This window comes from Phallusia mammillata, chromosome 5 (genome assembly GCF_965637545.1).
Source record: "Phallusia mammillata chromosome 5, kaPhaMamm4.hap1.1, whole genome shotgun sequence".
Classification (NCBI taxonomy): Eukaryota; Metazoa; Chordata; class Ascidiacea; order Phlebobranchia; family Ascidiidae; genus Phallusia; species Phallusia mammillata.
In genome coordinates, this window is record NC_137256.1 from 18,934,647 (window position 1) to 18,959,494 (window position 24,848).

General features: G+C 35.8%; 1 protein-coding gene across 1 annotated transcript; it reads left to right on the forward strand.

Moving 5' to 3' along the window:
• The first annotated feature begins 245 nt into the window (after window positions 1-245).
• LOC145229960 (uncharacterized) lies at window positions 246-22,227 on the forward strand. Its single transcript, XM_080095306.1, has 27 exons — window positions 246-416; window positions 505-656; window positions 1,224-1,384; window positions 1,921-2,080; window positions 3,776-3,965; window positions 4,338-4,549; window positions 5,713-5,886; window positions 6,637-6,714; window positions 7,267-7,441; window positions 10,055-10,158; window positions 10,348-10,509; window positions 10,948-11,101; window positions 11,738-11,857; window positions 12,325-12,500; window positions 13,148-13,314; window positions 15,282-15,469; window positions 15,895-16,014; window positions 16,391-16,471; window positions 16,943-17,107; window positions 17,388-17,496; window positions 17,972-18,083; window positions 18,414-18,542; window positions 19,239-19,372; window positions 19,729-19,854; window positions 20,168-20,315; window positions 21,248-21,428; window positions 21,828-22,227. Exons 1-27 carry the CDS (start codon window positions 368-370, stop codon window positions 21,899-21,901), a joined length of 3,801 nt encoding a protein of 1,266 aa, XP_079951432.1. The 5' UTR covers window positions 246-367; the 3' UTR covers window positions 21,902-22,227.
• The last annotated feature ends 2,621 nt before the right edge of the window (window positions 22,228-24,848 follow it).

Here is a 24,848-nt window from a genome sequence, read left to right on the forward strand (position 1 = left end):
TAAAACCACAAATCATTTGAAATGCCATTAAAAATCACCTTGCATGACAACCTTGGCATATGAGCCAAAGTGTCAACGCATTGTTACAAGAGCATACGATGCCAGACTGAATGCAAACACAGTTTGTGTTTAGTGCCACTGATTAACTATGGTATGTCTTTGATATCACACAGTACTAAATAGTCTTTAGTACCACCAGTTTTAGGAGGTGTATAAAATTGGTCTGCTGAAGAGTTGCTAAACTGGCAATTGAAAGTCTGAGTATGGCAGTGTATCCATGATTGTATAAATTTTGTAACTTAAATATAAAATTTTGTAACTCAAACAGGCAATTTCCAGTGGTAGGCTAGACTGGTAGTTTTCCACTATGGCTAAAACCTCAATCACATTCACTGTCAATGGACAAACACGTACAGGTAAATATACGTATACCTACTATTTCCCAAATCTGCCCTGCAAAAAAAACTACAAAATATGCTTGAACTGTGATTTTTTTCCGTATAGTGGATAATGTTGATGCAACAATGAGATTAAATGCATGGATTCGTGCACAACCAGGACTAACTGGTACAAAGGAGATGTGCTATGAAGGAGGATGTGGTTGTTGTGTTGTTGGCATGGAAACAACACCAGGAGAGATGAAAGCTGTTAACTCGGTCAGTACCATAGAAAAATGCCTGGTTGATAAATAAGCAAGAGGGAGTTTTTACCCCCTAACTGTAGCTCTTTGAAATGCTAATGAGTAAATAAGCTCTCCTGTTTCAAATTATTCATCAAAAGTGATACATCCATGTAAAAGGTTGTAAAAATTGGTGGAATTGATGTTTATTGGTAGTGTTGCACCATACAGTAATGCAAATACAACATGTCAAGTCAAGTTCTTATAGTACATGTTTCTGTTGAGTGTAGCTTGTTTTCTTTGGTGAAAGAAATTGTAGCTACAAAATTGAGACATAAGCATTATATCAAGTTTATAGAGCTTTTCTGGCAAATGTATTTTTATTCTGACCTTTCGAAGTCCTATATAAGTCGTCTTCATCAGCGTAAATAACTAAATGCAAGTGGTGACCTGTATAGGCCATTGAAACGTTGGAATAAAAATACATTTGCCAGAAGAGCTTCATAAACTTGATGTTATGTCTGTCAGCAATAGCTTACATAAGCATTATATGCCTGTGCAATACATTAAATGAAAACAGCAAATTTTAAACTTCATCACACAGTGCCTCGTATTACTTGCTTCGGTTGATGGGTGCAGTATTACCACTGTTGAGGGTATTGGATCAAGCAGGAAAGGATTTCATCAAATTCAGTCAAGGCTTGCAGAGTTCGATGGATCACAATGTGGCTACTGTTCACCTGGCTTTGTCATGAATATGTACAGGTACAAATACGTGTCAACTAAATAAAAGGCTATTGTTGCCTAATTTTGAAATCATAAAGCTAATTTGGAAAAGTCCTGTTAAGTGAGTCAATTTTATTTCAACTGTATATAAGCTAGTGCTGCCAGGCATAATGTCAGGTTTATTGAGCTATTCTGGCAAATAGTATTTTATTTCAATTGGTTCCACTAGCAATTCCCCCCCAGTTGTGTTTTAACGTTGCACTTGTACAGCTATTTTGGGCTTGGTGATTGTTCAGTGCCATTGTGTATCTATGTTGTCTTTCATCAAGTGAAATAAACTCTTCTCATTTAAAAGTATTGATAATTTTTGGTCAAAAGACTGTCGAAATCACCCGTGTATATTTGTGTGTACTTTTTTAGTTTTTGTTAATTACAGGGAAACCTAATTTGACAGTGAAAACATTACCAATGCAAAAATTCCATTGGTTTGAACAGACTTTTATGTTTACTCTAGTAGGAAATGTACCACAGTCTGAGCATAAAAATATACACTAACTACAGCAAATTGTTTTTAGTCTTTTGTCAGATGATCCCACCCCTACTCAGAAAAAGATTGAGGACAGTTTTGATGGAAACATTTGTCGGTGTACTGGCTACAGACCAATATTGGATGCCATGAAATCTTTTGCAAGTGATGCTGATCCTAAACTACTGAAAAAATGTGGTGATATTGAGGTGAGTGATCGAGAGTTTATATGGGAGAGTTAATTCTCTCTGGTGAAACAAATCAGAGCAGCACAATTGCCCTAAAACAGCGTTGTCCAACTGCAGGCCCACAGGCCAATTGTGGCATGTGAGATAATTTTGTTGGCCCGCGAAAGTCCCAACATTTTAATGACAACTATAAGGTTTGTTTTCAATAATTCAATGTTTTTAAAATGAGAATTAAGGATTAACACACACTGAATACTGCAAAATCTCCTATTGTGACGCATGACAAGGCATTGTTATGTAATAAAGGGTTCTGCTTCTATAAACTGAATGTTTTTGACAGCTTCTTCTTAGTAAATAACTATAAAATATAAAATAAACTTACCTATAGATAAAAAAAGGTCTATAGTTACCCTAGACCAGGGCTACTCAAACTTTCTAGCTCTGCGACCCCATTTTCAAACAGAAATTTCTACGCGACCCCTTGATGGATACAGCCCAGGGGTGCACAACCTTACTGATGTAAAGAAATATTACTGATGTAAAGAAATACTTATATATTATATATATACCATCTCATAGCGCCTAAAAAGCCTAAATTAATTTCCAACTTGATACACAGATTGTCAGTGTTAGTTTTTATGACGTCATAATCTATATTGTAACGCTTCTGGTTTCTGCTTTTTCGCATTGTTTGCATACAAGGCATTAAAAATCTGGCGCATATGGCTTCTAGGCTGGTAATATTTCTTTAAGCTCTACAAAATGTGCTTCGAGCAGTTTGAAAATCAAAACTTTGGCAAAAGAGTTTTTATTTACGTCACGGCCGCCAGTACATACATTTTAATAAACTCGTCTCTGTCGCCGCACTTCTGCACTCCTGGTACAGCCTATACACGAGAATGATGTTTATACAATAAATTTACGCATAAGCCATTTAAACCATTTAATGTGACAACGACAAATAATGCACGATGTTTCGCGACCCCAAAATTATATTCCGCGACCCCAATTGGGGACCCACAGTTTGAGAAGCCCTGCCCTAGAGTTTGACCCAGAAAAAAGTTTTTCCTGTAAAAATTTAAACCTTGGCCCGCGTAGTAAGTTAACGATTTTAAATGGCAACAAAATAAAGTTGGACCACACTGCCATAAAATATATTTTCACCGAAAAAAGACGAAAAAAAGGACAACATCGAGACATTATAAAGCGCAGGAAAGTGAAGGACACAGTTCGTGGATAGATGGTATATGAATTAGACATTAAAACTAAATCAGTAAGTCAAAACATTTAATAAAAAATTATTTGGGGACTTGCAATAAACAGACAGCTGCACAATAGAAGCAGTATGCACATTTAGGTGTTACCCCCCACTAAGAATAAAAATGAAACAAAGCAACATGAAGTTTAGGGATGCACATTTTTATTTATTTTAAAAGTCAATGGTTTGGATTGTCAATGGTGTTGAAGTCAATGGGTTTAAATGAAACTTGTTTATATTTTTTGTTTAGTAGCAGTAAAGCCACATGATACAATGGTCTTCAAAGTGGGCCATGATGTCTCTTCTTCAATTAAAGCCACTGAAATAAGTTTGAACTAAAGGCAGTAACATAGCAAATTGGGTCTTATATATTTAAAATTGTGATAAACACTACTACATTAAATAGGTCAACTATTGAAAATATTCATTGGTTTATGTGCAAAAAACATTGTATGTAGGACCTAGGCAAAGATCTTTGTTACTTGGAATGCATCAAAAAGAAGTCTAAAGAGTTTGAACAGAAGGGAATGCAAATAGTTACTGGGGATGGTGAGATTACTTGGATACGACCAGCAAATTTCATGGATCTTGTTGCTGTTTTAAAAGCCCAACCTACTGCCCAAATGGTTTGTGGCAACACATCATCAGGTATTTTTGTGTTTTTCTTTATTGTACATTCTAATTTTAATGAACAATCACAAAAGTTATTTATTGATAAAATAATGTTAGAGCTTATTTAATAACAAATGCTATTTTGATAAGAAACATTTATCAAAACAAAGAATGATGATTTTAGTGTAATATGGGAATGTTTAATCATTATGGAAATAATTCTGATTTGTCAGATTTAGTCATTTTTTATTGGTTTTGTTTGTTTAAATTTGGTAACATAAACTAAATACATCATCATTTAATCAACATTGTGTTTTATTCAAATGAGAAAAAATGACATATAATTCATTCGCATCTCATTTTGTCCCAAAACTAAAAATTCTACTGTTCTTTACTAATTTCTTTCAGGGATTTATTACCGCTCTGGGCAACCATCAGCACTGGTTGATGTTGCACAAATTCCAGAACTTACCACAGTGAATCAGTCTAGTGGTGCATTGGTGTGTGGTGCCAGTGTGAATCTCAACCAACTAATTGCAGCTTTATTGAAGACTCAATTCCCCATGTTTAATGCAGTTGCGAATCATCTAAAAAAGGTTACCAGTCTCCCAGTTCGCAATGTAAGTATGTTGTAGTGTTTTGGTAATTAGCCACTGTTTAACTCTCTAAATGAGTGGGTTCCATTTTGGGTTAATGAGAGGGGCCACGATATGTTTTAAAGTTGTTCACAAATGCAAAAATCAAGAGTGTTTGTGTTTCTAAAATGGGGTTAATTGTATGTTAAGGGTCCGCAGGTTGAATAAATGAAAGTTATTTTCATACAAATGGATTGGGAACCCTTGTTGTTGATAACTTTGATTGTTTCATCAAAGTGCTCAAAATATTCCCTGCAAAATAGTTTTCATACAAAATGTAAAATAAAAAAAAATCTCAGCATTTGAATTTTTGTTTACAATGCAAAAGTAAGACTACTAATAAGGTGTTTGTAAATGCCACTTGTATTATCCAACTAAACAGAAACATTTTTTTATTATTTAATTTTTACTTTTTTTATTGTGGAGTGTACTGTGACAATTTGTTTAAAATAAAAAGCTGCAGAAAGTGAACACTGTTTTAACCTATAAGATTTTATCACCGCAGCTGGTTGTAAGAAATATTTGGCTAGTGTAGCCATCCAATGGCACTCTAGTTTGATGGGAGTAACAGGGTAAAAATCCACACCTCACCTGGCCATTGTAAGCCAGTTTCCTGTGTGGTGTATGCCCAGTTGTGGCCTTGCACAGACTAGGTGAGGCGTGGATAGGTCAAAGCAGTGTGCACTGTCTGCAGCTTATCATTTATTGCAGTGGTGGCCAACCTATGGCGCATGCGCCAAACGTGGCACATTGCATGATTAGAAAGGGCGCATTGCCTTCTTTTGATAATCATGAAAATCAAATTAATAAACTAATAAATAAATAAAGTAAGCCAGCCCTACTAATTATATATATATATATATATATAATTTATCAGAGTTATTTTTTACTTAATAGTTCTTATTTCTTATTACTATCCTTGTCATGCGAAAGTTGTTTCTTTCTCTTTCTCTCTATATACAAGAAGTAGTCATAGAAGGTGGGGTTACGAGGCATTTATGGCGCATCCAACACAGTATGTTAAAAAGTTGGCGAATGGTATATAGAAGGTTGGCCACCCCTGATTTATTGGCTCGATGCTTTTACATTGTTTCAAATGATTATGATATTCACATTTTCACCTGTTTTGTTTTACATTTGTTTTGTAGCTTGCATCTTGGGCAGGTAATTTGATGATCAAATATGGACACCGAGAATTCCCATCAGATGTGTTTGTGCTTCTTGAAGCTGCTGGAGCAACAATTGAACTTTATGATGTCACAAACAATGAAACTTCAACATGCTCCCCTGTGGAACTTATGTCAATCAATATGGACCAAAAAGTGGGTTTATTTTGCTACTAGCAAAATAAGATATACAGCTGGTTAAGGTTATTACTGGCTACTTTTGTAGCACATGTTTAATAAACTCCACTGGTTTTAGATGTGCTACAGTTTAGCTAAAGTTAATAGTCTTGTTTATTTGGATTAATAAATAATAAAACTACTACTTAGCGAGTCTGTCACCTTACAAACTTGGACTATTTTCACTATTTTGAACTGCCTAATAATTAAATATATTGGGTAAAATACGACAAAAAAGGACTTTTCGACAGTTTCTCAGGTCCACAGAGAACAAGTTAATTTAATTGAAATGGTGGACAAATTCTCAAACGAGGGTGTAAGGTAGACTCTAAAATAGCATTTAAATTTGTAATAACTCTTCTCAAATAAAAACAAAATTTATTATGTTCAGGACAACATGTTTTAGTGTGACAATAAAAAAAATAAGCTGCAGACAGTGCACACTGTTTCGACTTATAAGGTCTCATCAGTGCAGCTGGTGACAAGAAATTGGCAGTATTGGCTAGTATAGCCATCCAATGGCACTCCGGTTAGTTGGGAGTAAGGGAGTAAAAAAACCTTACCTGGTCTGTGCAACGCCACAACTGGGCATACACCACAAAGGTTGAAACAGTGTGCACTGTCTGCAGCTTATCATTTATTGGCGTTATGCTTTTACAATATAAAATATTCTTCATATTGTAATATAAATTATACACAGCTGCAAATTAATATCTGTTGATTTTGCAGGTGATAAAATCCTTCTCATTAAAAGAGGACACAGCCACTGAAATATTTTCTTCGTACAAAGCAATGGCACGTCCACAGGTAAAAACCAACATCGTCCAATTCATAGGCTTGCACCAGAGCAAATACTGTATTGTTGTTGCAAGACTAAATAAATACTAAAATTTCAACATTGTTGACTGTAGCCTTTCAACAAATTGTTGCATCCTAGCTTTAATGCTTTTTGCAAGTGACCCAAATTTCCCATGAGGGCATTTTGTTAACGATTTTTTTTGTTACATAAAACGCATGTACTAAATGTCCTAATATTACTGTCTTGGTGCCTGTTTAAACTGTATTGTGTTGCTATGTTTTCCTTAAATAGTCAATTAACCATTGGCTGGTTTTATTCTATTACATAAGTGAAGTCTTATTGTGGACATGTCAGGAGGTTTTATGTTTTTGTGCCTGGTAAACTTACTAATTATATGCTGCATGTCATATGCACAAATGTTACTTTCATATTATTATTGTTTAAAACAAACAAAGGCTTTTAGTCGGGGCGAAAACAACAGCAATATGACTATCATCAAACTACCCTTTTTCAGAATACTCATTTTTTACACACTGTATCACTATACTTTTTGTTCACAGAATGCTCATGCATATGTGAATGCTGCATTTCATGTTGAAACATCAAAGGACAAGAAATCAATCACTGGCAAACCCAGGTTGGTGTTCGGAGGAGTTAGTACAGTGTTTGTCCATGCTACAAATACTGAGGCATATTTAAGTGGTCAAGAAATCAACAACAGCTCCACTCTTGCAGGTTTGTGTTTTACTGTAACTGTTTGTCCAGTGTTGAACTTAATGCAGTGGGATTAGTACTGTCCCTACAACGTTACCCCTCAGTTGTGTTATACTCACAGTGTGCAAAACTCATTCACTGGTGAGCTCCTGCCACATAATGCTCTATGATATGGTGTAGCTGCAGCACATTTAGCCATGGTCCACCAATTGTGCCATTCACTGTTTTATGCTCCATAACGTTTTAATGTTGCACAGCTATTACCAGCTTGGTGATTGTTCAGTGCAATATGTATGATGTACACCAATTTCTTTACATGAGTAATTTTAGTTTTTTAAATTAATTTTAACAAAAATAAGCAGGTAAATGGTGACTGTTGGTGAAAAAAGAGTCTGCAATGTAGCTGTCTGAGTAAGCTAATGCACACCAGTGTGTCAATATTTATGGGTCCCCTTCCATGAAAGGGACACATATTGTTTTTGTCCGTATTTTTTTTTCTTTATTCTTTTTTTCTGTTTTTCTTTTTTCTTTTTTCTGTCTAACGCTGGTTTGTGAGACGCGTTTGGTCAAGAATGAGTGCTTTAAATTTATTTAAATTTACGGAGATGTTATTTAATAATCCAAATTTGATCCTCCTGAAGTTTGACCCCGATTGACCCAGCGGTTCACCCACAGGCCTCCAAAACGTAAATTATTTAAAATGGCTGTACTAACTAAAGTACAGCATCTTGGAGTTTCATGCTTTATTGCTTGGTGCAATGTAAGGTTTTTTAAAGAATTTTGTATCTTTTTTTCGGATTCACCCATTTTTCACCCTTTAAACCCCGAAATAATCGGTTTTAGTTTTAGGCCAGAAAAACAAGCCCTATGATGCAGAAACATTTAAAAACAATTGTTTAAGCAGGGTATTCGTTTAGTATTTAAAATTTTGCCAGTTACCTTTACAACCCATAATATGTGTACGCTATCAGTCAGACATAAGTCCCAAGGGAGGAATTCACTGGTTTACGATTAAGGCGGCAGAGCGGGAGTGCTCAGCTTGACGTCCGGACAGACGTTTTACGAGACAGTCGTTTGGGTGATTAGAAATCAACTGTTTTTGTGTGTGTGCAGCAATGCTGTGTCATTTTATTGAGTTATCACGCGCATTTTCAGTTTTGGCGAAGGTTTTACACCTAAGACGTAATTTAAACTCGATAAACGTACTTCGGTTTCGTTTATGTCAGGCAAAACGTTGTTGATCAACATAAATAAGAAAAAATAAACTTATCTTTTTCGAACGCCGCGATAAATGGTCTTTAAATTCTCATTGTCAGCTTGGCCGTCGCATAACAACGGGTCACTAAAGGTCAACTTGTAGGCATTACAACACAGTTAAGAATTTTTCATCATAACGTATCTTCTTTATTTTTGACAAGTCAATTCAATAATCAGTACTTAAGTCATGTATAAATCAGGCTAAATGGTATTGTTGAACACTAAGGACTGCATGCTGTTAAAAACAGTGTTTCTAGGAAAATTTGTGTTTAAAAACTGAACTTGAACGACAATATCAAGGTCAAAGCAAGAGATTAAATTGAAAGTAATTTCCCCGTTCTTTTTTGACAGATTTTTTGTAATTATATGTCAATAATGATGCAAAAAGAATACAGACAAAAACTTTTAGAGTTAAGTTAATGCTTTGTGAAAAATTTGTACTTAAGAATCTAAAAATTACCGCAACATTTGTTTACCGTAAATCCGCATAAACACGTGTGTGGGGACCCATTAGTTTTTGCTTGCAAAAACAATCATATATGTAGATAAAATTGTGTATAGTATAGTAAATTGGTAAATATCATATAGAATATATAAAATGGAAGTATATCAGAAAGCCACTTTTCTAGTTTTTAGTAAATTTAAAATTTGTTAAAATTATGATAAAATCACTCTTTAAAGCTATTTTATCTCAAAATACACTTAGTATGTTTAAAAAGTTTGCTAAAGAGTTGTGTGAAACAACAACTGAACAAAAGTTCAAATCTGTTAATAATTCACTAGTTTTAGACCAATTATGTTTGTCATGTGATTTAGCAACTGTAATGTAAATCACCCTATCTTGTGACACAATAATCATTTTGCCCCACCATGTGACAGACCCGTGGGTCGCAACCCACTTGGGGGTTGTTTGTCATTTTACCGGAGGCCTTTGATTAAAAGGTAATTGTTTATCAGCAAAAAAATAAATGAACAGCAATAAAACAGTGAAACCACTTGATCAAATTTATTTTGTGTTCTATTATGACCATTAAAATACAATAAAATGCTTTATTACATCACTATAAGGAACATAATTCAAGGTAAATACCACAGAACCTCGTGATCAAACGAATGCCAAAACATCAAAACACTTATAGATACTTTGTGTGTGAATAACAGAACGAACCAGCAAGCTTGTAAAAGTCTGTCAACAGTATTCATTAACATTACAGCAATATTAAACCACACTTTTGTGTATAAAACATATTTACCATAGATATTTACCATTTTAGGACTGTACTAATGAATGACTATTAATAATGCTTCAATGTTAATAAAGTTGCATGTTAAAACACTGTTTTTTAGCATTAACTTAATGTTGTATATTTATTTCAGAGGCCCTACATATTTTGTCTGATGAAGTGAAACCAGTACAACTAAATGCAGCTGATGCAAGTGTAAAATATAAGCATGATGTTTCTTTGGCTCTTTTCTACAAAGTAAGTGACCAAAACAGAATCTATGTTTCTGGCTTTGAACTTGTCCAAACATTTCCAATTTCCAATTAGTCTTTTCATGTTTTGCCTAGTTTAACTTTTAAAAATGTTATTTGAAAACATTTTGCTAAAAAAGTAGTTTGCGATGGATTTTTGCTGAAAATAACCCATTCATGAAAATTTGTGTTTTAGTTTTATCTGTCACTTTGTGATCCAAGTGTTCTTGGACCAGGAATTGAAAGTGCTATCACCCCACTGTCCCGACCGGTTTCCAAGGCAACACAAACCTTTACTGATGACTCATCAACTTTCCCAGTGTCTCAAAATATCCCAAAACTTGCTGCAAAATATCAGGTGACCCAACCAAAAAAATTGTGATATGCATTAATAATTCTAAATTAGCCTACCAAGCCTATGTAGCCTAGAGTGTGAGTCCCAAAAAGACTCCTATCATGGGTAAAAATCCCACTACATGCTAGATTTTTTTACCCTGTACCTTGCCATATGGGATTGCTTGGGAGACTGGCTGATTCAGTATGACACATTCAATGGGCCTGGCTTACTCTGATTTGTGCATAAGTATCCCATGAATGATGAAGATGGAGGAAAGTTGTTTTTTTTTCTTTTTTTCATCCATAGCTTATGAAAAAAATGAATTTGTATGGGATCCTGTTGAAAACTTTGATAAATTTGAAGCAATCCACTGTTTATAAAAGTTTTATATGTATATATAAATATAAAGTAATAGGCATTTTCAGAATATTCCTTGAGATATTTATATTTTGTGCACAGACATCTGGAGAGGCAGTTTACATCTCAGACAACCCTATTGCCAAAGATGAGTTACATTGTGGTTTTGTGGTTTCCAACACTGCAAATGCTGACATTGATGAGATTTATGACTCAATGGCTCAACTTATGCCAGGATTTGTTGCCATTATTAAGGGTAGGAAACAATGACATAAAAAATTGCCACCAAATATTTTGAATGCTATACACATAGAAGCTAAGTAGGTGATGCCGACCGCTGCGGATATTTTGGTTGGTTTGTGGCGTTAAAGTACGAAACAATGTAGAATCTAAAGAAAACCAGCAATGATTTTGCATTTTTTAAGCTCTGTTGGTTGCATGCATTGGTGACGTCACATAAAGTGATGTCATATCTTACATCCGCCACTTTGCATTTTTGAAAAACTTGGTGCCTATAGCTATACACACAGTGTTTTTTAAGGTGTTTTTTTTTCTCCAAATTTCTCCAGCGGTTTCCCAAAATTTGGACTTTCAACTTTTTGGTATTTAAATGAAACACTTGCGGTCTCTTAAAACTACTTAGCGGTCACCCAAACCAAACCTTAATACACATATCTTGAGTAGCAGGGTATAACATACCAATAGTAATTAAAGCCAGTGTTAAGATGATTCTAATTAGCCAATCCGAAAATTTTAAAACTGTATTTTATTTCAAACTAAAATGTGCAAAATGAGTGGGCTACCTGTGAAAGTTGCCTTTACTTTTACCTGTATATATTTGATTAGTTAAATTTTGAACTCAAACAGTGTCTTAACTTTTTTGTTTTGTCAGGGTCGGACATACCATCAGAAGTTAAAAACACACATTTATTTCCATTTGACATGACACGTCCGATTTTGGCGACAGATCATGTTGATTTTGTTGGACAACCTGTGGCCATTGTTGTAGCAGGTAAACTGATATTTAATTTTGTTTACCCTAAAACCAAACATTTTTAATTTATATTTGAACAAGTGCTAGAACAATTCTTTTTCTTTATGGTGATTTTATTTATAGTAAGTCTAAAATCTCATTGTCTGTTGTTGGATTATTATCCTATCACTTATACTTGAAATTCATATTTCTAGGTTTTCTAAATATAGAATATAAATCGTTCATTGCTATCATTTTTATTTAAGATTTATTTTTGCTAATTATGTTGTGTTATCATTTTGTGTAGTTCTGTCCAAAGTTTTATATTGTCCCTTCAATTTCTACTTCGTATGGTTAATGAAAATATTTACTATTTAAAGAGCATTTTATTGCAAGAAAACTGGAATAAACTGGTTTAAACGCTCTAAGAGTGCCACCCGTATGTATGGACTGTTTAATGTATTTTTTTGCTAAAATTTGCCCATATGACTTTGCATTTATTCCAGAAACATTGTCACAAGTGTATGCGATTACAAATGCAGTATCTGTAACATACAAAAATGAGCAACCACTGATAATAACAACAGAAGATGCAATACAAGCACAATCATTTTATGACAACCCATATGCTGATTTCTCAATTGGAAATCCAGATCAAGCTATGGCTGCTGCCAAAAACAAGGTGTTACTTTCAACAAAACTGTTAATTTCTTGACTTACGAAGAAGTTTTTGTTTGGAAAGATAAATTTCAGTCAATGAATTATTTTTGTAATATGGGTATTGTCTCCTAATACCCTGGGTTTACTTGGCTAAATATCTCTGTTTGTTCTCTATAGTCTATATTATGCAATATCTCATTCATGTTTCACAATTGGTTTGAAATTCAATTTATTAGGGAAGGCCTAAAAACTGCAAATCCTTTGTTAATGCTCGGTGTTTGGCCAAGACACTTGTTGCTACCAATTTCATGCTAGTTTTGTAGGTGTTTAAGGTCCCTTGTCTCATGTGGTGTATTAAGCTGTACAGCCCTCAGAAGTACATGTTTTTCAATCATCTAACACATTCTACAAAAAAGTAATTTTTGTTCTTTTGAACACTAGTTTGCATGTTAGCAGGGTATGAATATGCAACTTTAATGTCTGGGTCAGTTTGTGCAACTCCCCAGCCAAGCACAGAGCATCAGAAACAGCAATGCTTGGTACTGAGTTTTCAGGTTCTTTCTCAGCTTGGCCCACCCCTACTATTCATAATGATATTTACTTTTTAATGGAGACACATATTTTGCAAAACAATAACCATACTTACCACATGCTGTTACGCTGTTTTAGGTATCTGGTGAAATCGTTCTTGGATGGCAATACCATTTTTACATGGAGACCCAAATTGCAAGGGCAAAAACCACAGAGGAAGGAGGGTTTCAGTTGGATTGTGCAACACAGACACAACAATGGGTGCAAGGTGCAATTGCATATGCTTTCAACACTTCAGCAAACAAGTTAGTATGTTGTTTATTACCACCTACAATTTTCAGGTGCGAAAGCAGAATAAATTTAGGAATAAAAACAGATCTGTTCAATGGTGTTGTGATGATTGCATTACTCATGTTGCACTGGCTAATGATACACTTTTTCGTTTATTTCATTTTTTTGGGGGGGGGGATTGTTATGCTGGGTATTTCCCCCCCAAAGTTTGTCCGACTCGTTTTTCCATCAAATGTTTGATGGATTTGGCTGAAATTTACACAGTTGGTAGATATAGTTATGTAGATGTGCATCTCACTTTGTTTTTGTTGATAACCCCAGTGTTTACCCCGCTAGCCCCCTAAAATGGGTATTTTTCCCCCAAAGTTTGTCCGACTCGCTTTTCCATCAAATGTTTGATGGATTTGGCTGAAATTTACACAGTTGGTAGATATATTCATGTAGATGTGCATCCCACTTTGTTTTTGTTGATAACCCCAGTATTTACCCCGCTAGCCCCCTAAAATGGGTGTTTTTACCCAAAGTTTGTCCGACTCGTTTTTCCATCAAATGTTTGATGGATTTGGCTGAAATTTACACAGATGGTAGATATATTCATGTAGACGTGCATCCCACTTTGTTTTTGTTGATAACCCCAGTATTTACCCCGCTTGCCCCCTAAAATGGGTGAGTTTTTAAACAGTGTCCGAATTGGCTGAAATTTGGATTTCTTGTATAGCATGGCAATTATAGGTGTCGATTGTTGTGTTCAACCCTGTAGTCCTAACATTTACCCCACAAGCCCCCAAAAGTGTAAACCGTATTTGTATGTTACTGGGCACCAAAAACGAAAGATTTCTTTGGCGCAATAGTGTTACAAGGACAACCATTTGTATGTTGCTCGTCGGTGGGTTGCTTGGTGGCCGTTTTTGCGCCATGGCAGCTAGGGGCTTGTTAGCCCTATGACATCAGAAACATTAACGGTTGTTGCTAAAAAAACCTCTAGTGGTCGAAATTTTAAACATTGGTGGATTGGGCTGAAATTTTGCAGTACTATTAATTGAGTCATTGTGGTTTTTATATATTTTTTAGTTTGTGTGTCGAACCCAATTAGTTACCCTACTAGCCCCCTAAAATGGGTCAGTTTTTTAAAACGTTAAATAGGACATACTTCAAACAATATCTGGGGTGAATCTAATTTTATAGTTTGTATTCTACATAGTATTATTATTTAAGCCCAGTGCCGATCACTGTGTTTTACCTTACAACACCCGACTTTCTCATGGCTTGACTTGCATTATTTTCAACTTTGCATGTGTGGGGACCCATGAGTTTTTGCCTGCAGAAACGACTAAGGTTATAAAAGACGGTGACTAATATGGGACCCAAGACAAAATAAGAATAGGAAATATATTTATGTTTTAAAATAGGTTATAGTGTATATGCAAGGGGCAATATGTGCTAAGCCACCCTTCTCGTTTTTTATTTGATTTTTGCGACTTAGGATGTTGGTGACTTAAATTTGGTTTAAACCAACAGATTACAGTGGGTTGGAGCTATGTTACTCACGCTTCTCCCTCAAGGTTGCAGAAGCGGTGCATTGCGATGTCACAACCATTCCCTATTACACGCTAGTTTTCCAAGGCTTTCTTGAAAGCTTGTTTGATGATCTAGATTTCTTCTGCACTTGAGCAATATGGGTGTAGGCTCACTAGAAACATCCGCCAAAAAATAGTTTCTAGTCTTACTAAAAACATTCACTTAATTTCCTGGCCATAAAGTATTGTTTACTGCGCCCACTGTCCCTGTTTCAAGGTGCCCAGGGACTGTTCAATGCCTTTAAACTTATAGCATCCGTCTGTTTTTTTTAGAAATTAATACTTGTCCTGACAGATCCTGGGGGGTAACTTTATGCCCTGGTCCCAGGGTTAGTTAAAAGGGGCCATAATCTATAAAAGGTTGAGAACTGCTGGCACAAAACAAACAATAATTATATCTGCAGGATTGAGGTTAACACGAAAAGAGTGGGTGGTGCATATGGGGGGAAATCAACCAACTCTCTGCTGACATCGTGTGCTGCGGCTTTGGCATCATACTGCACCCAGCGTCCTGTGTGTTTACATGCAGACTTAAAAACGTGTATGACCACATATGGCACAAGAGTTCCGTATACGTTGAAGTACACACTGGGTAGGTTTTGTTTTGTAATTTATTAAGTAAAACATATAAACTTTTTCATGAATACCCTGTTTGGAACCTAATGTCTTGATAATGAACATTGTGACAAGCTTTTTCAAGCTGTCAAAAACCTAATATTTTTTAAATTAAAAGACATTATTTCCAAATATATGGTTTTATGATGCAAGGATAATTCATCTTTTCTAGATTAAAAGGTTTTGTGATAAATTATGTTGTCTTGGTTATTATATCATTTTTGTGATTTTATGTTTTATGCCATTAGTTTTATAATACAACAAAAATAAAGATTTTTTTGTTTATTATTTTTTTACACTATGCTTTTGTTTTCTGAAATCTGTTCTATATAAGGTCACTTTACATTGTTATGATGGTACAAAAGAATTTTGCTATTCAGCCATGGAATTTTTTTCCTATAGGTTTTGATGATGACGGTATTGTAAGTGCCATGGACTACACTGTGTACACCAACAGTGGTTGCTCGTCATTTGATGGAGAACTTAATGATCCGGGTGTAATAGCCTTATTTGGTGATAGTGGTAAGTGAAATTTGTGCTTTTTAATTTGTTGATGGTTTCAAAACTTTTATTGCACTTTTTTACAGTTACAGAATATATATGTATGTTGCTTGTAGATTTTTTCCCAAATATTTTTAAAAGAATTTTATATTTTACTGAATCCAAACATTTAAAATACTGAAATATTAAATAGTTTTTGTAAACAAACTGCACGAATTCATTACAAAACATAACAACTTATTAGCATGGTGTATAATTGTGTGTCATTTATTACACCTTGTGTATATTTGGTCAAGGAATGATAAGTATCATGACTTGACTTGTGCCCAGTGTATAGTCAATTAGAACACTAGCATTTTGGTCTATCATTTGAGGTAACCTTAAATTTGCTTTTCAGCTTACTATTGTCCAAACAGAAAGTGGAAAAGTTATGTTTGCAAAACTAACACACCTTCGTCAACTTGGTGTCGAGCTCCTAGTAAGTGGATGAGCCTATTTTATGTGGCAAATTTAATACAATGTCATGCATCTATTTTCACACAACCAAATACAGTACCAGATTTTTGTGTTAAAGTTGTTTTTGTACATTTAATGTGCAGTGGTTAGCTTCTATTTTTTTTGACATGTTAACAATAGAAAAAATGGTCTAAGTCAGGGGTCACCAAACTACGGCCCCAGGCCAGATGTCATTTCATTCGGCCCACAAAGGTATTTGTTCTTAATATACATTTTAGAAATAACAAAGATTGAGTTAACTGCCAAAAAGTAATTTACTGCAAAAGTATTTCAACAAGACTTAGTTTACCCAGTTTTGCATGACACATAAAAGTGGCCCAAAGGCACTTTGTTACATCACAGACAAGACTTAAAGTATCAATGAGCTTGTTACTGCCCATGAACAAATGCCTTTTTTTGTTAATTGTGATCAATTTTAACATTTTATTCTCAGCTAGTCTTCAGTTTACTGCATTCGCTGATCAAGTTCTAGAACATGTGGCTAGTTTTCTGGACAAAGATCCAATTGCTGTGAAACGCGCAAACCTTTACACAGCGGGACAAACAGATCTTGGTGGAAAAACTTTGAAATATTGTCATATTGAAGAAATTTATGACAGTAAGTTTTACTTTTGCTGGATAAAAACCAGTTGGTAATAATAATCACCAAGATGGCCAAGTGGTTAGCGCAACCGCCTTGTGTTCACGCAGTTCTCGACCTTTCATAGCTATGTGAATTCATTGTGGGCACAGCGCATTCAGGTGTTGCACCCCCCGGGGATAAAAATAAAACAAACAATGTGTGAATAAAATTATTTTATGACATAGTAAACTGCATACAAATCCCGATATTTTAACGATGCAAATATATTTTTAATATTTTGCAATTTGTTGCACAGAACTGTTGCAAACAAGTGATGTTGTTGCCAGACAGAATGAAATTTCTACATTTAACAGTGCAAACAAATGGAAGAAGAAGGGCTTAGCTGTTTCACCAATCAAATTTCAGTTAGTTGAGCTTCGAACTTTTAATACTTGTAAACATTGTAGTTGTATATTTTGTGACTAACTTACCAGCTGTGTATAAAATGTGAACTATATCAAGGTTACAAATAACAGTAGAACCTCTTCTTTTTTTTTGAATACTAGCTGATCCTAGGCCAAATAAAATGCAAGCCCAAGTAGGACCTATTGGAAGGCATAATTAAGTGCCAAATTGGAAAGTTTAATACTTAAGTGCCAAATGTATAGTGCACAAATAAAGTTTACTAGTGCACACTGTTTTGGCCTATAAGGTCTCATCAGTGCAGCTGGGAGCTAATGTAGCCACCATACAGCTCTCGAGTTTGTTTGGAGGAACAGGATGCCTTACCAACCTACTTGATGCCACAACTGGGCATTAGTGACACAGTGTGCCCTGCCTGTAACTTATCATGTATTGGTCCAATGCTTTTTATATTTTTCTAAAATAAATTTGTAATAGGATTGATTATGCTCCAGGAAAATACACAGTTCTTATCTCCATTTATGCTGGGGATGGTACTGTTATTGTGTCACATGGAGGTATTGAAAGTGGCCAAGGAATTAACACAAAGGTATAGTAACCTGCTTCTAGGTTTGTTTAAAACATTTTGAATTAAGCTTGTTTATTTCGCTCGGTGAAACAATCCCAGTTACACAATTGCACTGAAATATTCTTTTTGCCAGCAATAGCTGTTAAGACATAAAGCGCGACAAAGTAGAGGGCACACTTGGTGGAGAGATGGTAAAAGCACTGCAGTTTAAAAACACACAAACCTTTTAGTTCACTTGTTTTAATGTTATTTCCAACTTCCCCAGTGAAAATAAGCTTAACTCAATCCAGGTTGTACCACTTTGTAGTAGCAAAACAAATATATTTAAAATACAAAATTATTTATTTATAGGTTGCCCAGGTTGCTGCTTACCAACTGGGAGTTCCAATTGACTTGGTCATGATCCAGCGCACCAGCAGTATTACATCATCCAACAGTCAGGTGACAGGAGGAAGCATAACCAGTGAGGTTAACTGTCAGGTGGGTGAACCCAAACAGAATGAGTGTGCTGTGGGGATATCTCGAAAACTATAAGCAATCAAAATGTGAAATTTTACCACAATGCTTTTCGCTTTTAGAGCATTTCAACACACAGATTTTTTTGAGAAATTTTTTTTTTTAAGTTTTTGAATTGGCATATGTTTTAAATTATAATAACGAAGAGCACCAGGCGATCAGTGAAAGTGTGTTTTATTTTATCCAGTTTCATTTGAATAAGACAGAAACTGACGATGCATTCTAAATAGGCAAAACTGAAATTTCTGTTTCAAAAAGAGAAAAAAGATTACACTGACACTGATCATCTGCCACTCTTCTTGAGATTTCTTCTACATTTGATCCGTTGACAAATGTATTCGTCGGTCACCACCCTGTTACATAGGCTGATTCTTGTAGTCTGTTATGACATTTCACTAAAATTTTAATAAATATTTATCGACATAAACATTGTGACGTCATTGCTTCATGTCACTTCACACCAGTAGCTGCTGTATTTTAAATAATAATTCGTTCATGTTTATTTGTCATTTTCTAGTTGTGTTGCTTTATTGTACTGATTTTGTTCTACTAAAGAAACATTTTTTATGTGTTGATGACCTCTATGCTTGTATGCATTCGGCTCACAATAAATCTATAGATTTTAGACCAAATTTGTTAGCTTGCAACAATTTTATTTAGACTGTTCTTGAATGTTGCAAAATCTTGAACTCTCGAATTGATCCGATTCGAAATGAAATGCCGCCTGACACAGCTTGGAAGGATTTGATAGCCCAGTGTTATGTGAAAAATGTAGATCTTGCCTGCTCTTACATGTAAGTATGTGTGAAAATTTAATAATTATAAAGTAAAATTTGTTTGCTTGTTTTACTTTCATTAAAACAAGTACTCTTTAAAATATGTGACATTTTTGTGTCAAAACTCACAATAGTTTATTTTCAAAGCAAAATAAACTTAAAACCTGTCATATTCACATCTAAGGTAAAGACAGTTAACGGATGAATCACTCTGCAAGTTGTTTGTAAACAATATATAAAACATAATCTACTTGCAAAAGACTTAAACATGCTAAAGTGATTTTTGAAAAAAAAATTACCAAAGACTTTGAAGGACTATTTAGTGCAGCGCAATTAAACATTTCTTATCCCCTGCATTAATTTTTTTTCTATAGGTGGATTCCACCAACAACAGGACAATACAATTCATATGGAGTTACTGTGTCTGAAGTGGAGTTAGATGTATTGATGGGGGAATACCAAATTACCAGAGTAGACACAGTGTTTGACTGTGGCATCAGGTGCTAGTTCGTTGGCTTATTCAAGTAACTTGTTTGTTTGCAGGTAGCACTACCACTTGGACCACTATTTCAGAGTGCAAAACTTGGCTTTCCAAATGCGTAAAGTTTTGTCTTGTTGCGATGCTGCCTGATAAACCAAACTCTGCTACTAAGATTGTTTATTTTCATAATTTTATACATTTAGAAAGTATATGTTTTGAGTTTGAATCCATATGTACAAGACATCTGTGCTTTTAGTTTCAAACACTTTTCAGGCTGGAAGTTTTGTTTGACAATGTTTGATAAACCTCCAGCCCAATTGACATATTTTTAGTATGAGTCCTGGAATTGATATTGGCCAAGTGGAAGGAGCCTTTGTAATGGGTTTGGGATTTTGGTTGACTGAGAATTTAGTGGTGGACAAGACAACAGGAGAAATACTGACAGATGGGACTTGGGAGTACAAGCCACCTTCATCAAAGGTAAATTTGTTTACTTATGTATCTATGTGGTTAATGGGAAAACTATAATAACCATTGTACTGTTTAAATCAGAAGCAGCAAACTGGGGGCTGTGGTCCCTCAGGGGTTGTGTCGCACAATTTTTGTGCGACCACTAAAAGCATGAAGTATTTCTATATTTTTATATGTATCTAATTTTATGTAATATCAGATCTTGTAACTTTATAAGCAAAAAATAGACAGATAAAAGAATCTTTTGTTGCAAAAAGGGTTTCTTTGCTTTGTCTTTAGATAACAAAAGAGGTGACTGTTTGTGCACAATTTCATGATTGTTTTAGTCTCATTTGTGACATAATAAACTGCCCTTGAAACAAAAGAAGTAATATTACGACACTAAACAAACATATTCATGCATGTTGTTGTAGCAAAACTTTTGCAAGGAATAAATTAACTTCTGGTTGTTACCTGCAAGTTTTGTTTGGCTTAGGTAAATTCAGTTTCGTAAATATATTTGGTTTGTACTGCAAGTGTTTGAGAAAATTGCTAAGGGGTTGTTATGGCAAAAATTAAAAAAAGTTTGAGAACCACTGGTTGAAATAAAAGCATTTAAATATTTCATATTCTTTCCCTGTTTGAAACAACATCACAAATGCTTTAGTGCAGGGGTGTGCAACAGGCGGTCCACGGGCCACAACCCGACAAAATTGTGTGACCCTTGCTTGATGTCTGAAGTTGGTTATATTACCCATCGATGAAGACTGTTTCACACCCCTGCTTTAGTGCAAACAATTTACCCTATAGGCTGATTTTCCATGTTAAAAGCTTAAACTGTTCGCATTTTATGTTAGTTACTTTGTACCCCAAAATATAATGGAATTAAGACACTTACACCAATCACTTGACCACCTTTACTCAGTGTTGGAAACAAGCACTCAAATTTGGATATATTGCAGGATATTCCTATTGAGTGGAACATAGAACTGTTGAAGAACGCTCCAAATCCACTTGGAATTTTGAGAAGCAAAGCTTCAGGGGAACCCCCCATGTGCATGGCGATTTCAGTGCTAGATGCACTCAAGCGTGCAGTTGAAGCATCCAAGCATGACCGCATGGAAAATGACTTTTTTCAAATGCGTAAGTCTTAGTCTGGTTTTCGGTTGACTTTAGTTCTTTTTTTATAAAAAATTGGTGGGCGAAATTTGCGGGTTGGAGTGAAATCTTGAGTTTATAATAATAATAAAGGGTGGGATAGGATTTTGATGTGGTCCAAAAGGTTGAATATCCTCTGTGTGTAGCAGAGGTTACCTGTTGCCAAATGCTTCTTACCTGTTGCCAAATACAAGACCAAAAACAGTCTCTAAATGGGCGACAATGCTGTTTCTTGGCTATGGATTTGAAAAAAGAACTTTCAGCTGACACATTTGTTTCAGTTAAAAGTTTTTGATAAACATTGTATTTGTTATGATAAAGATTATTTGGATTAGAGTAACATATTTAAAACATGACTCAAAAACTATTGTTTTGTTTTTTTAGCCACCCCAGCGACGGTGGAACAGATTTTCCTTGCTGCCAACATTGATGCATTGAAGGAGTTCACTTTTAATTAATCGTATCAACAAAAATTCTTGTGTATAACTGTTTGAAGTTGCCTTGATTTTTTTATTTTTCTTCGTAATGTCATAAAAACGGTAAAGAGATGTATCTCAAATTTTCATGATTAGTGGCATTAACTTTATGTTTTATATGTAATTTTGCTTTCAATACTTTCCAGTTTCATAACATCATTTTTTTTACAATTTTTTATATCTTTCGTTGTAAAAATGTAATCCAACATTGAATCTGCAATAACCAGTTGTTCCTGATAAGTTGTATTTATTTGATTATTACCGCTGCCTCAATGATCAATATGAGAAATGTGCAATACAAATTCATATCCCAATCGGTGTGCAGAAGACAAAAAGGTTGTTGTTTTTTGTTTCATTTTATCGTCGTTGGGCGGGCAACGCCTGGATGCGTTTTGCACACAATAAGTCCACCGTTGTGCTGCCTGTTCTGTTGCAAATCCGTGAAATCATTATGGGCCCTTCCCTGCAGGGAACGCATTGATTTTACTCGATTTATTTGTTTTTTAAAATTTTTCTTTTCTTTTTTTGCTTCCGAAAGCTTGTCCAATTCGTTTGCCATGGAATGTTTGATGGAGTTAGATGAAATTTTCACAGATGGTAGATATAGTTTAGTAGATGTGTCATTTGTTTTGTTTGACTAGATAGCCCCAGTATTTACCCCACTAGACCCCTAAAACGGGTAAAATTTAAAACAATGTCTGATTTGAATCAAATTTGGACACTTTGTTCTTTGTGCCATTGTATGGTGTCGATTGTTGTGTTCACCCCTGTAGCCCCAATATTGAACTAACTAGACCCTAAAATGGGTGGTTTTTTTAACAGTGTTTGATTTGGACAGTTTGTTTATTGTGCCATTTTAAGGTGTTGATTGTTGTGTTTCACCCTGTAGCCCCAACATTTAGCCCACTAGCCCCCTAAAATGGTTGATTTTTTTAAGAATGTCCACATTGGATCAATTTTTGATTGTTTGTTAAATTTGGCATTTGTAGTTGTCCATTATTGTGTTTCATCTGTAGCCCCAATATTTACCCCATTAAAGCCCAATTTTTTGAACAATCTCTGAATTGGACAAATTGCCATTTATAGCTGTCGACTATGGTGTTTCACCCTGAAGCCCTAATATTTACCCTACTAACCCCCTAAAATAGGTAATTTTTTTCACAATATTTGAGTGAAATGATATTTTGACAGTTTGTATGATATGCCATTTCGGACTGTTAGTGTTTACGCTATTTTGGCACACAAACTTATAACAATGTCTAAATTGTATAAGATTTGGACAATTTGCACTTTACATGACATGTCGATGTAAGCAGTTGGTGACCTTAATTGTAAAGCACTGGGTGGGAGAATGCTGCTTAAATTTCTTGTTCAGCGCTTGACCATCTTTATGACTGGTCCTGCATACAAGCCTGGCCTTTTTATGAATAAATATGATTCCGGTTTCAAACCGTTTCTGGAGGTAGGGGCGCCACAAAGGGACGTGTCGATTTCGTTGTCAGACCTACTGACATTTGAATGTGAAAGTTGATTAGCCCCACAAGTCAGACATTTAATATTTGTTAATTCATTACAAACTGTGGCACAGTTGGTGGATAATGGCTAAACCAGCTGTACCTACGCTGTATTAAAAGCGTCATGTGCATGTCAGTGGAGCTTACAAAAAAGTGAGTGCAAGGCGCAGAAAGTCAACTCGGCTCGGGAGAAAACGTTGGTGGAACTAGTCGAGAGAGTCCAAATAAAAACTAAAAACCCATGCTTGGAAAAGAGGGTCGGGTTCGATATTTAAACTATGCATGTACATATATTGGAAACAATTATGTTTTTAACGGCATCACACAGCATGAAGGGGTTGCACAACTGAACCAAAAAGACAAAAACGTTTTATGGACGAAAAAGCGGAGCACAATTTACAACACCACAAACAGAAATTTGTCATTAGAATTCAAAATAAAGTACATTTTGTTTTAAGCAGGGATTGCATCAGGTTGTAACACCGATTCAGCGTTGTTTTTCACGCGGGTGGAAAACCCACAAGCGGAAGTTCGGCCGTTGCTTTCCACCGATGTTTAGCGCTCGAACCATTGCCGGAAATTGGGGAACGGGCCTGTTGGTTGGGGCGTCCTTGGTTGCGACTTGTACTATGGTGCTGAGTCGTCTTGGCCGGTGCCGCCGGATAACAAACAGCCCAATGCCCGCTAGACGGTCGTGTTGATACGATGTCTACTTGTGGTGAGGGCTTTCCGTTGGGCGTGCAGACGCGCTCGCCAGCGCAATTGCGACATCCCTTCGCTACGTTACCACCTAATGCCACGTCGCTGGCTTGCTGTTGTTTATATGCATTTGCTCACGTGACAAAACGTTTTCTGTTCGAACAATTGCAGCACATTCCCGCAAACCACAAATAGAAGTTTGTTGGTGGAATTGAAAAGGGCCAATTTTTCCTTTTTCTTTAAGCTTTGGGAGGCGTAGTCTTAATGCTTCGGGGCTAACCCGTCACTGCCTAGCAAGTGCTTCGCACTTTGCTTTGCGGTGACGTGGAAGCTTGCGTTGCTGAAGTACCACCGTCTCTTGGCAAGCTACGGACCAGCTCCGCTCCCCTTGGGCGAGGGAGGGCACAGTGCTAGGGTTAAGTGCTCCAGCATTGCTCCCCTTTCTTGCTGAAGAAGCCGCCTAGCAGGATGCTTTTGCTCACGCTGTGGTTGGCTACTGTGAGCGGGCTTGGTATCAAAGAGCCTTATCATTTGTCTCATCGCTAGCTAGCTACGTAAAAATGTTTCCGAATTTTTTGGGGGGGACCGCCGCCACCGCCGCCTCGCAGCAGCAGCCCAACACGGACGACAAAAAGTGGGCACAAGGCCCAGCACCGATCCTCTCGAGCAAGAGAGAGGAACGGTGCCGAGCACAGGGCCCAGCACCGATCCTCTCA